This window comes from Sebastes fasciatus, chromosome 10, assembly GCF_043250625.1.
Source record: "Sebastes fasciatus isolate fSebFas1 chromosome 10, fSebFas1.pri, whole genome shotgun sequence".
Taxonomy (NCBI): domain Eukaryota; kingdom Metazoa; phylum Chordata; class Actinopteri; order Perciformes; family Sebastidae; genus Sebastes; species Sebastes fasciatus.
Window position 1 is genome coordinate 12,699,756 of NC_133804.1, and position 15,947 is coordinate 12,715,702.

At 41.0% G+C, this 15,947-nt stretch overlaps 1 protein-coding gene across 5 annotated transcripts in view; it reads right to left on the bottom strand.

Moving 5' to 3' along the window:
- ctnna1 (catenin (cadherin-associated protein), alpha 1) overlaps positions 1–15,947 on the bottom strand; it is a 93,469-nt gene that overhangs the window by 23,327 nt on the left and 54,195 nt on the right. For all 5 annotated transcript variants that reach the window (XM_074648230.1, XM_074648232.1, XM_074648229.1 and 2 more), the window contains exons 10-14: positions 14,390–14,482; positions 12,189–12,345; positions 11,249–11,449; positions 5,924–6,075; positions 805–915 (exon numbers count right to left, since the gene is read on the bottom strand). In XM_074648230.1, the coding sequence (XP_074504331.1) occupies positions 805–915; positions 5,924–6,075; positions 11,249–11,449; positions 12,189–12,345; positions 14,390–14,482 (714 nt within the window). The remainder of the gene's footprint in view (positions 1–804; positions 916–5,923; positions 6,076–11,248; positions 11,450–12,188; positions 12,346–14,389; positions 14,483–15,947) is intronic.

A 15,947-nucleotide genomic window follows, 5' to 3' on the forward strand; every position in this document is an offset into this window, starting at 1 on the left:
TACTCGGAGTCGTAAGGGCTGAAGTCTGTCACGGCATAAATTAAACTGAAGGAAGGACGGAAGGCATCACGGATGGATCAACAGTCTGTTATAAGATTAGAAGCTGAAGTATACTTGAAGTCCTCTAAAGTCTTGAACTCATTTAACGTCTTTGAATTGTGGGTACCAACTTTTTATCAACACAACAAATGCGGCTCAGTTGTAAAACAAGATTTGTATGAGGACAAACTTGGGTCACACTAGTTATGGTGGCGCCAAGCCAACTGTGTGTAACCCATTAACAGTAAGTACGGGGGTGGAGTGTTGGAAAGAACAACAGTGACTGTGACAACATTAACATGAGCGTACAAAACAATGTGTTCAATTATTCTCTACAACTACAGCCTTGTGAATGAGATATCAAATTTCTCTTCTGATTATGTAGAATTCTGAACCGCATTGTTTTGTACCAGGCAAGTGATTAAATGTTTCCTCTAACACATTGTCACATGAATTCACTGAAGATCAATGGCAATATTCAACTCCATAACTGAAGCATGTAACACAAGCTTGTAAGTCAATATTAAACCATCTTCTTTTACGCCTCTTTTCTGTGGGGCACCAGTGAATGCAATCTTCTAAATGGAAAATATTAAGAATATAAATGTGCGTACTTTCAATATATATATGGGTTTTCCTTTAGCACATATCTCACATTTCTCATCAGGTATTGCCAAATAACAACTTAAGACTTTAAAAGGCAGGAGATCAGACTCAGGAAATCTGTCCGTCTGTAAATACTACAAGAAGCGATTGAAATCTTACCCGTGCACTCTGGCCGGCAAAATGCTGGTCATCGTCTGTCTGCACACTGGTCCTGCTGCGAACATCAAAGTCTTCGGTCTCAAAGTCAGAGTCGTCTAACTCCTCTGGAGTCTGTCATGGATCAACAGAGAGGTAGAAAGGGGCACAGGGGGAGAAAAGAGACAAGGGAAAAGGTCAGGCACGGCAGTTCATTGTAAGTGCAGAACATAAAATAATATTGGCATACTACAGCCTTTTGAGCACTATCAAATAACCAACCTGCTTACTATCTATGAGAAATGCCTTGACGCTGCCAGCCAGGGCGGCATCAGATAAATGGCTTTTCCCCCATAGCTTGGTACAAGAAACTGTAAAGCCTAAATGAATTTGTAAATCAAGTGTAATGTGCTGCCTGTGCATTTTGAGAGGGAAAATGAAGGTACAAGCTGGTATGAAACATATTGGGAGCGAGACGCTTCAGAGTACCATCTGTCGCTGTTATCTGTAGAAAAGGCGGGTGAGGCATGAGTTAGTGTTCTTTAAGAATGTTGCTACTTCATCTCTGATCCTTCACCTCTTCCCTAGCTTTGAATGCAAAACAAGCTACGAGCAAGCATTTTTCCCATGAATATTAATATTCAAAAGAATTTCTATCTCAACAGGTCATTCTTGAGGCAAAATACAATGGTGATTGACAGGAAAATGTATTCGGTGTGCGATATGGGCACAGGGAAGATGATGTGGACAGATAAAGGTGCATTATCACGCCTGTGCCGCTACTTGTGCTTATCCAGCTGTCTCAATACCTCCCTTCTGTAATGGATTTGGAGCCCTCGCGTCTAAAAATAGCTGAAGGTCTCTGAACAACCTTACACTGCTTTATGAAATGTAGAGATGCTCTTGTTCTCAAGGGAATAGGGGTATGGTTTCAGATACAAAGCTGTAGTGACTCACAGGCATCTCTTTCAACCCAGACAATGCTGCTCAGTGGGGCAGAGATATCACCTGCTGTGGCCTGTGCAACAGATAACCTGTGAATGTGGGAGGCTCAGAAATGATGGCTCATGGTGGGCACCCGATGGGACGCTACTGTAGAGATGTGACAACAATAGCCTGCAGTTTAATTAAAAAGGGTTTTGCCAACGTAGTGTTGTTGGCACAGTAAATTAAATTTTAAGACTATGTTTCATGCTGTGGCAAAATGCATTCATCAATATTTAATTTTGTAATGTTCAGACTGTCTGTCTGGAAGCTGAAATATTCAGTTCCACCTGTATCATCTCTATATGGCAAATATGACTAGGGATGTCACGAGAACCAGTACTTCGGTACCAGGTCGATGGCAAAATACTGAAAACGTGACCGTTTTTTTCCACAGTACCTCAGGTCCCGTCATCTTGGGGACAGTAGAACATGTGTTTGGGATGCAGTAAACTCACTGTCGACGCATCCAGAGGACACAGCCTATTTTTGGCTGGACCACGGAGGGCCAGCCCTACAAACGCAAAAGTCTGTCACTGAGCGACTGATTGAAGGATGAAGTTACATAATTGGTCAGCCGAGTGTTGGCGTTTCCTCATTGGCTGTTGCTTTTTTCAAAATGAAAAGGCAGGGAACAGTCCTTTATACAAATGAGTCCATCCAGCGCTACGCGTCCAGCTCACGAAATTTGGACCAGGTTTTCAAACTAGACAATCTAGTGCTAAAATTAAATGATTTTCAGCAGTGGCATAGCCTATTTCTCACTTAAAATGTTTTCAGAAGTAGATTTTGGTGGATTGTTTAGACGGAATAGGAGAAAGTTTATGAGCAGGCCGCCACGTTGTTTCCTGTTTGAAACGGCGAGCAGAAAACCAGGGACCAATCAGGTGCATTCCACGAGAGGGTACGTCACCGCTTGAACGGCCAGTGGAGTGCAGCAGCACGTCTCCTGGTGTCCTCGTCAGACCTGGTGGACATGCATCGCTAGATTTAACATTATAGACATGACCACTGACTATTTGTGCAACAATTTAGTCACAAATTCACAGACTGACCGTACACGGTCCAGCCATATACTCGGTTTTGACGGACTCTTGTTTCCCTGATAATGCTGTGTTGAAAATCTGTGTTGAAATTGGCAGGACGAGAGCTAGTTAACTTTAGCTGTTAGCTCAGTGCAGGACTGTGTTGCTTACCGGCTAACAGCTAACGTTAACTAGCTCTCGTCCTGCAGATTTCAACACGGGAGGTGCCATTGATTTACACTATGGCTCATCAGGCTCAATTCAGTAAAAATAGCATTGGGCGAAGGTAAATTCTAACTTTATCATGATGTGTTCAATTGTAATCTTGTAAAATGTAGTTTTTGGTGAGAAACTTGAATAAATCCAGTTGTTTGAAGATTATGTTTTCACAGCAATATAAAATCGATAATAGAGAAGAAATTATGACCTGTTTAACTTCCTAACAGAAACCAGTACGCAAACGGTAATAAAGGAGTGTATGTTGAAGTCTATGGGATTCATTGTTTTACTTTTGTTTTTTACCGTGGTATCGTATTGGTTTTGAGAATCATGGAATTGGTATTGATTACTCAATGTCTGGTATTGTGACATCCCTACACATGACCACCACGTGGTATCTGAAGTGTTATACTTAAGAGAAGACAGGTATAGAGCTGAAATTACAGTTTTGTGACAACGCTAGAAAGTCTTATCTAGTATTTTTGTCTGCTGATGTAGACGTGGACATGGCAGTCCAACAGTAAAATTGCCCATTGCAATTCTTTTTGTGACATTCGTCTCATAGCCTCTGTGAGCAGAACAGATATTTTTTTTTTTATTATTTAAGGACAGAGCCGGCAAAATCACCTTGGGCCGTGACGCACCGCACAAATCATAAGGTAACGACAGCTGCCCCCTGTATCTCGCTGTCAGTAGCTCCCTGACTTTGAGACAGTTTGATGTCTGGGAGGCATATTCTCTGATGTCGCTGCAGGTGGGGAAGAGGGCTCTGTCTGTCTGTCAAATATCCAAGGGATGTCCAACATAGGCTGCCTGTGCACCACTTACAGAGGTTAAAGACTTGTCTATCTTAAGTAGCCCCGACCACACACTTGTCTGTTCTGATTTAAGAGTGGGCCACTGTGTCTGCGCATGCATGTGTGGGTTCATAGAAAGATGGCTGGAGAGCGAGCGAGCGTGCATGTGGACATGCCCTCTAGAGAAGTTGTCTCATAGTGCTCCACTCGGCTGATTTGCAATATCTCATATTTCTTTAGACTCAGAGCAGAACATGCCTAGTTTCACATGTAAACTGTTCCACTGAAAGGCAGCTCAGCCAAGCAACGGTTCTTAAATTATTGTTTTTGATACACTTGTCTAACCTCATCACAAACAGCAGCAATTAAGAGTAAACTTCAGTAGACTGCTGTGCAGATGCTGCTGGAAATTCCACAACTACCCAGCTAAGCAGCTGAGGCGTTTCCTGCTGAATAAGCACCACAAAACCTGTAATGATTATCTTACACACCTGATCAAGAAACCCTGGCAAATCCACGGGGTAACTGCAGAATTTTTCTTTTAAGATAATGCATGACGTTTGAGTTGAGTCTCATTGCTATCGCTTTCTCACATTTAAGAAAGGCAGAATTAATCTGACGGATTAATTATAAGTAAGCAAGATTTTGTCATTTAGCCTCTGTTATTTCTAACACACACATGCACACCTACACAAACCCACCCACCCACCAGGTAGTGTTCAGCCCCACAGGTCCAATGTTAACAGCTTAATCAATCTGGATAACAAGAGGGAAGCAGGGGCAGATGGAAAGTGAATGGAGTTCTCTGGCTCGCAGTCCAACTCAAGAATGATAATTAAAACCTCCATCTTAAATCAATTGCTTATTATAATGCAAATAGTGCATAATGGTCCCTCTCTCCTTTGGTTCCTGTCTGTCTGAGCAGCATTATTCATGGGAGCCCGGGCACAGTTATGGAGCACCATTGTCAACACAAAATGTGCTGTCAAGACTAATGATTCCAATTCAAAAGATTAAAGTGCTGGAAATAATGGAAGATGACATAATACAACCAACCAGCACATTGTATTGCAAAGTAGTAAATACATAATTAGGTATTGTTACACATGAGATGCAGTTTAAATAAATCCATTTACGTCTCAATATATATAAAATCTAATACGGCAGTGTTGAGTAGGCAAACTAGTTCTTCTATAAAGCCTTAAGAACTATCCATTTCTTTTTATAACTGGAGTGAGTTCTGTTGTTAGCTCGTTGTCAGTCAATTAGGTACGCAACTACCATCTGTCTCAGTTATAGTTCTGCTCAAGCAAAGGCCATTACCCCACAGACGACTAAGGCTGTTGTTGCACTAGATTGCAAGGCTGGTCAATTAGGTCTGCTCTTGCATGAGACATGTTAATCATTGGCTTCTAGGAACGCACGCACACACAGATTCTCACATACCATTAAAAGTAGCATCTGGTGCACAGACCAATGGCCGTATATATATAATTATATTACACTACAATAACCAAGGAGTATCACTAGGGCTGCCTCTTCTTGATCCATCAGTCTACTAATAGGTCGTTTTGGTCTTAGTTAACCAAGATTTCTTTAGTCGATTAGTAATTTTTTATGCTTTTTTCATTCTGAATGACATATTTCCAAGAGACTTATGAGCACGTCTCTGGCAAACACAAGATTTAAAGTGGTGCTTTTGTGTGGAGAGTGTTAGTCGACTAAGAATTTCTTTGGTCGAGGACAGCCCTAACTCTCACAATGTTATGGATTAAATCAGTTCTATTGAAATGTTTCAAATCAAACCACTTCAAATTAATGCTGTCCATGGTAAATGGATTTAACCTTTTGTGTGGTTTTGAAAGAGTTATAGCTTCTGAATGTGGCCAAAGGGAAACCTTTCTATCCATGTGAAAACATCCTGGAGTGGAACAGTATTTATTTAATTAGACAGTTTCAACTCTGTCAATGCTGAAAAGGTAGAAAAGGTTATTCTCACTGTCCAGATTTAATACAGAACAGGAAGAGAACTAAATGTTTGCTTTAAGCTCATGGCAGTGTGAAAATCAAGTCTTATGCTGCAGAAGCAGAAGAAAAAACAAAAACTGTGCGACTTACTCTGATCATGAGGACAGCCTTGCGAATGTCGCGAATGCCATCATATACCAGACGGGACGCGTCGATGAACTCATTCTCATCCACAGGTAGTGAGGGGTTGGCACTCAAGGCCTCCACTGCAGCCTCCACTTGCTCTGTGAACCGTGGCATGACTGACGAAGGTGAGATGAAGGGTGGGTGGAGGAAGAAGGGAAAGAGAAAAACAATATTGATGAAAATTCACTCCAAAAAACATAAAGAGAAGGAAGGTACGTGACCCGTAAGTAAGAACAGCTTAAAAGAACAGACAACAAAAGCATACCTTGAGTGAGGGATGGCATGTGTTATACCACAAGAATATTGAAGACAGAGCTACGTGTTGCAAAAACTAACTGTCTAGCCACCAGGGCTGGATATCAGTACGCGATACATTTAAGGTAACGACCAAAACAACCCAGTACCAACTAGAATAGAAACTTCTCCAGGCAAATGATACCAGCAATCAATTATTTTTGTGCCCAGATCTAGAAGAAGACGACTGTTTTGCTCGCAGCCTATCACCACGAGCATTCAATGATTTATTGCGACCTGATTGGCCCACTACAGCAGCAGCTACAACCCATGCAGCCGGGATTGCCTGCCTGCACACGGCTGTGAACACAGAGATGTCTGAGCCGGCGGCTAGCAGCTAACACAGTGCTTACAGTGCTAACAACGGCAACAAGTGCTGATAGAGCCAACACTTACGCCATTCCACAGGGTTTTGTTTTGTGTCTGCAAATCCGTCTAGTATACGGATTACGACCCCTAGAGCAAGGAAATGCATCTCTTTACGGATAGAAACACATAAACCACAGGTATGGCAGAGGAGTTACTGGTGACTGTGTTTTATATCTATGGGTTACTATCTGTTTTTCGCCGTCCAGACTAACGTTTGACGAGTCACATTTATACATTTTTACATTCACTTTCAAAGTAATAAAAGTGTGATGGTATATTTAGCTAGCATTGGTAGCATGCTAGCTGTGTAACATAGAGTGCATAGCTATAGTGGTTCATACATCTTTTAACAAAATAGTTCACAAAACTGCTAAATAGGCAGTCAAACTTTTCACTTTGAAAAAAATATATATTACATGTAAAATGTACATATATAGAGAGCTGTATTACATTCATAAATCAGTTTATTAATATGCTAACTTCCTGGGGCACACAGTGTATACGGTCTGTCCGTAATCTGCCGCAAAAGTTCAATTTCTTCAACGTACCTGAGGCAAATTACGGGCAAAAAAAAAAAAAAAACGTAAGGAGGAGTTTAGCAACCTATGCTTGACTCGCATACATACACAGAGCTATGTGGAAACGAGGGCGGACCCCGAGGGTGGCCACTACGCTTCCACAACAAAACGGTCGGGGGACGGCGTTATCAGCGGTAACCGCCGTATGAGCACTGTGCAGTGCGGCGGCTATTAGCTAGCCAGTGGGACACACACAGCTTCCATTCACAGGATGGGTATCGAAGAGGTACTGGTATCGGTACTGGCATTGTGAGTTTTTAAGCGATACCCAGCCCTACCAGCCACCACCTCAAACACAAAACCAACACAGAGCCAATGGGTTTGTCAAAGTGATAATTTACCAGAGCAGTGACATTCCTCCTGAGATTGCAGGTTATCAAACACTACTTGACATGAACCATCAACACAAATCAGTCTAATGAGGAAATTATATTCGAGGTTATTATAAATTATCCCCAAAAAGACACTAGTATGGCCTCGTTCTGTTGAAAACAAAAATGAGCGTGCCAGTAAAGATAGTGGCCTCTAAATGATTAATAAAAAGTGCAGTCATTACATTCAGCTTTGACAGATGGAATTTTGCACTGTTGGTCTACTTACTTACTGCTTTCTTGTGTTGCATGAGAACTAGGGAACAAAATGCCCAAGGGAATATATCCCAGATTTGGCATAACAGAGTTCTCCAATAGAAGGTTAGGTTTCACAAAGCTCTCCCAGTAGGCATGTACTTTGCCCCATTGATGATATAATAACAGCCCCAGAGGGCTCTCCAGCACATCTGCATTAATACTATTTCAAATTCAGCATTTAGGATTCAGCTGGGCCTTCATGGGAGAGGCATGGATGTCACGATGCAGATGTGGAGGCAGAGAGCAGCAGGAGCAAAAAAAAAAAAAAGAGGATTTGGTTTTGTGCTTGCAGAGCGTTTATAACCTGCAGGCTTCTGTGTGGAAATGATGTTAAAAAGAAAATTGAAAATCTGGTAGTACTGTGATTCAGTCACAGCGATCACTTCCCTCAACCTATTACTGATGAGTCGTTCAAATCATTTCACATTCAAAGACAAGAAGCAGCAAAAAGGCATTGTCTTTCATGAACTCCAGGGCTGCAACCCACTTTCATTCACATCTTTTTTTTCCTCAGTGGCACAATCCCACTACCAAACTCATCAAAATATACGACATAAGCACACGTAATGTTTTTCAAATAGATATCTGTAGACCCTAAGCTTGCCGCGGTAGTGTGTCACATGATGCTCGGGCATACACCGATTACATTACGTACCCACTATCGTTTTGCTTTTTTTTTTTAAACAGAAATAAGACCCATTTAGTTCATTTCCGCGTATCAGCGCCATGTTATCAATACATAGTCGGACGACGGACACTACAAACTGAAAGTAAATGGCTTCGTCCGAAATCGCAAATCTCTACACATATTAAGCGTCATCTTTTCTTGTAAAATGTCTGGTGTAATCGGGAACACCGGTGTTGTCGCAAGTTTATTAACCTGTGGGGAAATTTCCTCACCGTCACATCCCTAGTAGACACTTGTGATTTGTTTTACTGCGTTCAATATTTTGTACTCAGTCAGCCATCTAATTAAGACAAAGATTGCTGCTTATATTACTAGAGTGTTGTGAAATACAGACATACTTTGGATTAGTCATTGTAATTAGCTTTTTGTAACTAGGATTCTTAATAAATGCTCAAGACATACTCAGACAGTTACATATAATTACCAGTTATTTTTATGACTTTGAGTCAGACAGCATTTTTTTTTCTTTTGATATTCTTTAGATACAAGTCACTTGACCCAAGTATACCTTTGGAAAAACTTCAAATTCTCACCTGGCTACATGCACAAATACTTGCCTATATTTATCACACAGTTGACAGTGCATGTCAGAGCAGGAATTCTACATTAAAGAGCAACTCTGTTGAGCTTGAACCTGAATTCCATCACTTTATTGTGGAGCAGATGCGAGAAAATCTGACATAAAGTCTCACGACAGTCTATGTCTGCACAGCTCAGCCACAGAAGAAATCCAACTTGAGCTACAGCCTGCATTTCCTGATTTTTAATGGGCCCACCCTCAAGAGGACCCAGCCGTTTCCAAATCTGACAACCAACAAATCGTCCTGCCATCTTGTTAGCTTGCTCGTGATGGAAGCTAACACAGCTCACACATACTGGCTGATAATGATATAGCACAGAATATGGACAAAAACAACTTCTGTGATATAACTCGGGTTAAGATATTCGGGGCTATCTGACAACTGAACAGTGGTGGCTGTGCGGATCAGTAGTGCCAGTTGAGTCAGAGCCTGTGGTTGGATCTCACAATGCAGCATTCATAATAAATACAGGAGGGGCAGAAAGCAAGCCTCTTCTTCACTAAACAGAATATCTGAATCAGAAACAAAATTGCTCTTTCCAAGCCAATTCTGGAGGTATCTGAAAAATGTTTTGCTTTTGTAAATGCCAAAAACATTCAAACCCGAAATAGCATTCACAGGGAAGACAAAAAGCTCTTTAGGAGAAGACTTCTGAGAAATAACTGAGTTGACAGATCTGAATGTGGCTCTGGCTATAACACAAATCACTGCATCGGGCATAAAGTGGACACAGTGCCACACTCATCCCAAGATAGATGGGTTCAGCTAATTTGAAACATGCTGAATTCATAATGAGCAATCAACAATTAGCAAAACCTCAAGGAGGGTTGGGTATGTTCACCATGCCCACTTACTGACAGAGACACTAGGGCCTTGTTCAGACCTGGTATTAACGTGCCTCCTGAGTGATCCGATCACAAGTGGACAGCTCTAAGTTCAGGTGTGAACGCACTCAAGACGCATTGACAGACGTGAGATTCGCGGCATGGAAACGGCTTCTGTGCACTACTGTATTTTAGTCGTTACAACTGTACTTTATTAAAATACATCTATCCATCTATAGGCTACATATCTCTCTATCAGATTAGACTAGGTCTGCACGATATGAGGAAAATCTGCAATGTGCAATGACATTGTTCAATACTGCAGTGACAATATGACTTGCGATAAATAAACAAGTATTGAAGTGTGCATATTAGCTATACATATATTTTTAAATATAACTTGGCTAAATGTTGTTTCTAGAGCAGTAACAGTAATGTTTACAACAGCAAAGTCACCATATAAACTTGTGAATATCTCACTGGAAACTATAAAATGATAATAAAATAAATCATATTCCTGACATGAAAAGACTTGAGTGAAGCTTAGACATGGGAAGTATGCCCACCCGCTCGCTCATTCCCGTCTCTCTGAAGCTCTTTACCCCGCTGTTACCTGGCAAAGGCAGCGGTGTTGGCGGCACGGAGGTCCCCGGGGACCGCCGGTAGACAGAATCCTTATATTTTTATGTTAATAATGTGAACCAAAATTTACGAATATGTAGGAAATTACTACAGACATTCCTGAAATATTACGTTGCAACGTCTGCTGTATTAGCCTTGTGTTTACTACGTGTTTATTTGCATATAGAGCAGGAAAGAGGGATCCGATCACAAGTGGTCACTCAAGACGAATGCAGAGACGCATTCTAATGTCAGGTGTGAACAGACGTACTTAAAGATGTCCGATTGTGATCGGATCATCCAAGACGCATGTTAATGCCGGGTCGGAGCAGGGACTATAGGTAGATAAGACAACAGGTAGAAATGTTGGACCCTCTTTCTCATCACACTGGGCAAAAACATGATATCCTTGGAGGGCCCATTGTATTCTAGTTTCATAATCTGTATATAGTTACATGAATGTAAAGCATAGCGTCTCCCTTTTAAATGTATTCATGAACTTTCTTGTGCAGATTTAAAACAATAGAACAACTTAGACTAAGGCAAAACACGCTACAATAATTAAAAAAGAAATAATCCTGGTGTGTCTAAATCTGAGTTATGACGGTTGTAATTATCTGAATACTCTGTTATACTGAAATTATTTAAGTGTATGTAAATGCAGTCTATTCTTTGGCTCGTTACATAATTTAGTGGATGTGATACCTTGGTCAGTGAGGAGCTTGGTGGCCTCCAACACCTTCTCTGTGTAGATTCCAGGTTCATAATTGTCCATCTCAGAAGTGACCACATGGACGACTCTGGCAGCACGGCCTCGGATAGCCCCAGCAGTGCGATCCAAACCATCAACATCTTTCTCCTGCAGAGCGATGACACACTTATTCACATCCTCCAGGATGTGGTTCTCTGGGGACCAAAAACAATGTTGCAGTTAGTGATGTATACTTTGTGTTGCTCAAACACTTTAATTCAAACATGCCATCAGCTTGCCTGGATGCAAAGAGGAAATTTATCATAAAACGTTTTGTTTTTTTTCATCCAAGACGTGCTTTGATCAAAGATAGAACATGTTTATACGAGTAATAATGACAAAATGCACATAGTCAGGAAATCCTCAGCCTTCATTCTGTGTTTGCATAGTCCTCAAATTACGAGGGCCGTCGGGAGGCTCAAGTATAGGATGGGGAGGGCTGAAGACTAATTCTCAGACTGCTTATTAATGGCGAGCCTGTAAAATGCAAATGTCCACTGTGTAAATTACAGTCTGTCCTTGGCTGGAGGTGAGAGAAGTCACTCTGCTTAATGCTTAACGAGAACTCTTTAAGGGTATGCCCGACAAACCATTTGTGAGCTTTAACACACGTGACAGGATGTCAATTTCAGATGTAGTGCTGCTGATGCTTCAGTGCTTTCCTCTGTAGAGGCCAATCAGCCTCCGTATATATGGCTCTCATCAGAAAAGACTAATTCCACAGATAAGTGCTTCCTGCAAATCTATCTTGATACTGACCAATAGCCCCGTCTACCAATAATCACTGCACTGTCTGCTTTCACTTTTGAAAAAAAAAATTGAAATCAATGATCATTCCAACAGTATGAAACATTTACCCTACATGGCTATGACATGCAAATGAGTACCACTCACCAGACACACAAAGGAAGTCATCAATGGATGTTATGTCATCAACAGCGTCTGTGAGGATGCGGACCTGCTTCTCCCACTGCTCCTTGAACAAATCCATATTGTCCTGGGCCACCTTACTGTTAGGCTTGGCAGCAAGGGCCAACGCTGCATTAATCACCTGTAATCACCCAATTACAGCCATTAAAGCTCCATTACAGCATAGCCCTCAGCCACAACATTAGCATAGGTTGATTGCGCGAAGCCCCCGCCAGTCTCCCACCCCCAATGTTGGGACTGCAGCATGGTGCCAATTCGTTCCTGGGAGTGATTATAGACACTGAGTGTTTTGAAGGATTGACTGAAATAAAACTAATAGCTGCTTGTTTTGGGGGAAGAAACATCTGTGGATATCAAAGCTCAGGATGAATGGGAGTCATTAGATGAGATTAAAAGGAGAGGTGGCAGCGTGGTGGGGAGAGCTGGCAGGGGTACGGATGAGGGACTGGTAGTTAAAATGGTAAGTGGTATGAAGAGATGGGCTCAATGGTGGACAGGTGGACAACAAGACTCGAGGTATGGATGTTTTTCTTTACTCTACCCAACTTGCCCCTTATATATCCACTAGGGCTGACCTGAATGCTTCGAAGCTTTGACCGTTACCATGGTATTCAAACTCCAAATTACTATTCGAATGCTTTGTTATTTAATTTCTTTTTTTTCATATTTAACTCAGTAATATTAATGCAAAAGTCCCCAAATAGCCAATGAAATAAGGAATAATCCCACAAAATAATTGATTATTCATATTCAACATTAATTATTATTCGTTTTTGAGATGGAGACAGACAGACCTTTGTTGCATGTCATGCATGCATGCAAGGGTGAGCCCTTTCATGACTATCTCTGTCAAATAACGGCAAAAGCCCCAAAAAATAAAACAAAAAAAATATAAAAGTACATGTCATGCTACTGCGCCGCTTTGAATATTTCTCATCGAAGCTTCGAAGGTGGTATTCGGGACAGCCCCAATATCCACTATAGTATGTGTGAAATCAAATACACAGAATTGGATCAAACCATTTGCAGTTTTGATATGAAAAATTATGTATCGAAACTGTTAAGAGGGAAGGAAGTTTTGGAAATGGGGGAGGGGGATGTGCAATTACAGACCCAATGGTGTTCGAAGGGGCCAGTACAGGAGGTGAGAGAGGTGAGGTGGGGGCGCAGAAAGTGAGTGAATCGATACGCATATTTTTTTTCTGTATGCATATGAGCACAGAAAAAAAGATATCACTTGACCACATAAATAAAACATATTTCTACTGTTCTATAGTTGTTTCCATTTGTTTTGATCTATTGTATTTGTTTCACAGTTTAACAAAGTGTGACGCTCCATGTAAACACAGCGCCTCCACTTGTATCATGCATAATTTCTTGTAATTTAATTCATATGAATATTATAAATGGTCTATAGAGAGCTATTCTCTGACAGTATTTTATTCCTCTTTTGTGTACAGAAGAGGAGGGGGGGTAAACAGGTTGCACGGGGGCTATTTCTGGAATTCAATTCCTGATAGCGTTACATTTAGCATGGCTGCATGTTCAAACAAACAATAAAAATTAGGTGGGAAGCCAGTGGGGGATCATGTCCTTGTTGCTGCACTGGCAACTTAATATAATTACCACCGGCTATGTCACGTTTTGTGTGGCATGTTGTGACTATTTTCCACATTCTATTTAATTGTTGTTAAAATGAATATGTTGTGAGAAGAAAGACGACACCCACACACAGCTTTGTGTCAAGTTCACTCCGCCACCTTTTAGCACAAATGCAGAATCCCAACACTGAAATAAATTAGACTAAAGTGTATCCATACCAACCTGATTCAAAAGATTAAAAAGAAAGCTAGCTAGGTATATAACTTGCATTGAGCCAACTCTGATTTAGAAATTAACTCGATAACCCAATTATAATGTGTACGCAATTGCAGAACATTAATACTGTTCTAATTTGGTAATAAAATACTTAACTGCATGTAAGTACTGTATGCCTGAACAGCTCAAGTTTTCAAAAATGGAAAAAACATCAGAGCTGCAATTTTAATTATAGTCTGCAATTAGTGCAACTCCTAGCGCTAGTATTAAAAGACAGCGTGGAAGCCTCTCAAAGAGGTGCACAATCAATGAGCTGGGCGGAAGTTGGGGGCAAAACAGCCAGGTACCTGGGGGCAAAGAGCTTCCAGTTGAGATGCAGCCATGCGGACCAGCTTCACTCCCTCTTCATTGTTGGAGATGGAGCATGCCAGGTTGGCCACCTAAACAGAAAACACATAAATCTACTTGTTAGCCACAGACAGGGACTCTGAAACAGTCTTATTTTGAGAGAAACAAAGACAGCATAATTAAACTTAGAGAAGAATCCCTAACCCAGGCTACCATAATGAATTTATCTATCAGAAATAGAGCAGCTCTGCAATACAATCAATCCCTGTGGAATACAAACCCACTGCTGAGGATTAATTTATAAAGCTGCTAAAATGATACAATATGATAGCACAGAGGGGGGAAAAGGGAGAAGCAAGAGGGAAAAACAAAAGCTATGCAGCTGAATGAATAGATAAAAATACAAGTTTTGCATTTGTTTCCCAAAAAATAGGAAATTTATCCAAACGTAAATGCTGTAAAAGTCGTAGCTGGTGACTAAAAGACGTGCTTATTTTGTGACTAAATCATGAGGCTGCCAGATTGCCATTACGCTCCTGGATCAGAGAGGCACATATTCCTGGCACTTTCAAAAAACGAGTGAGAACTGGAGTGCTGACCTCAGCAAGCCTTCCACGCGTCTGCCAACATTTATGGTTTGTGAGTATATTTTCTTGTATTGACCCAACAAATCATGCTCTCGCACAATTATTTCTAAATATTCTAGCATCTTCCAGAGCCACATTATGCATCTACTCATATTCACAGAAATTTAGGTCAGAGACTTTGAATATTCCCATTTGTTGGTTGGGATACGCTGGCAACAATGCTGAAACAGAATGCCTGGGATGTGAGGAACTGAGCCAAAGTGGGATTATCCAATGGACAGAAAATGTGCTGAAACATAATCAATTACAAAAGGCAAAAACATCTCCTGATTGCACTACAGCAGGAACAAAGACTGAAAGGGTTTGTTCTTTAACAACCTGGCTCTTATTTTCATAGTTTCAGCCATCAATCTGTCATATTTTACTCATTTTAAATGGATTTACTGAGATCTGGGTCATGCAGCAACATAAGCAGCGTGACTGTCACATAGGTTGTAAACAAAACTGTAGTTTTACCATAATATTATAAAACAGAACTGTCAGTTATGATCATAACACACACAACTATATAAGTTGGATTGGAGCAAAGCTAAAGCAGAGAGTTGCGTTCGATCAAATTAATGTTTATAATGCACAGCTTGCGTATTTATGTTAATATTTGTAATTATTTTCTCTACAAAATAAGAAAGGAGAAGGTTTATTTTCAACCTGTGTGATCTTCTGATCGCTCATGTTCGCCCTACTGGGGTCTGGGATCTCCACACTGAAGCTGGTAGATAAAATGATATTATAAAAAGGATAGAAATGTGGGGCATATCTATGAAAATAAGAAGGAAAGAAATTCCATTAAAGCACTGGTAGTGCAATGCACCACTAGCTGCAAGAGTGGCAGAGCGAATGAGAGTGTGAAAGATCCTCTTCTCCTCCTCATTCCCGTCAATTCTACAAGAAGATGCCCACCCCCGCCTCG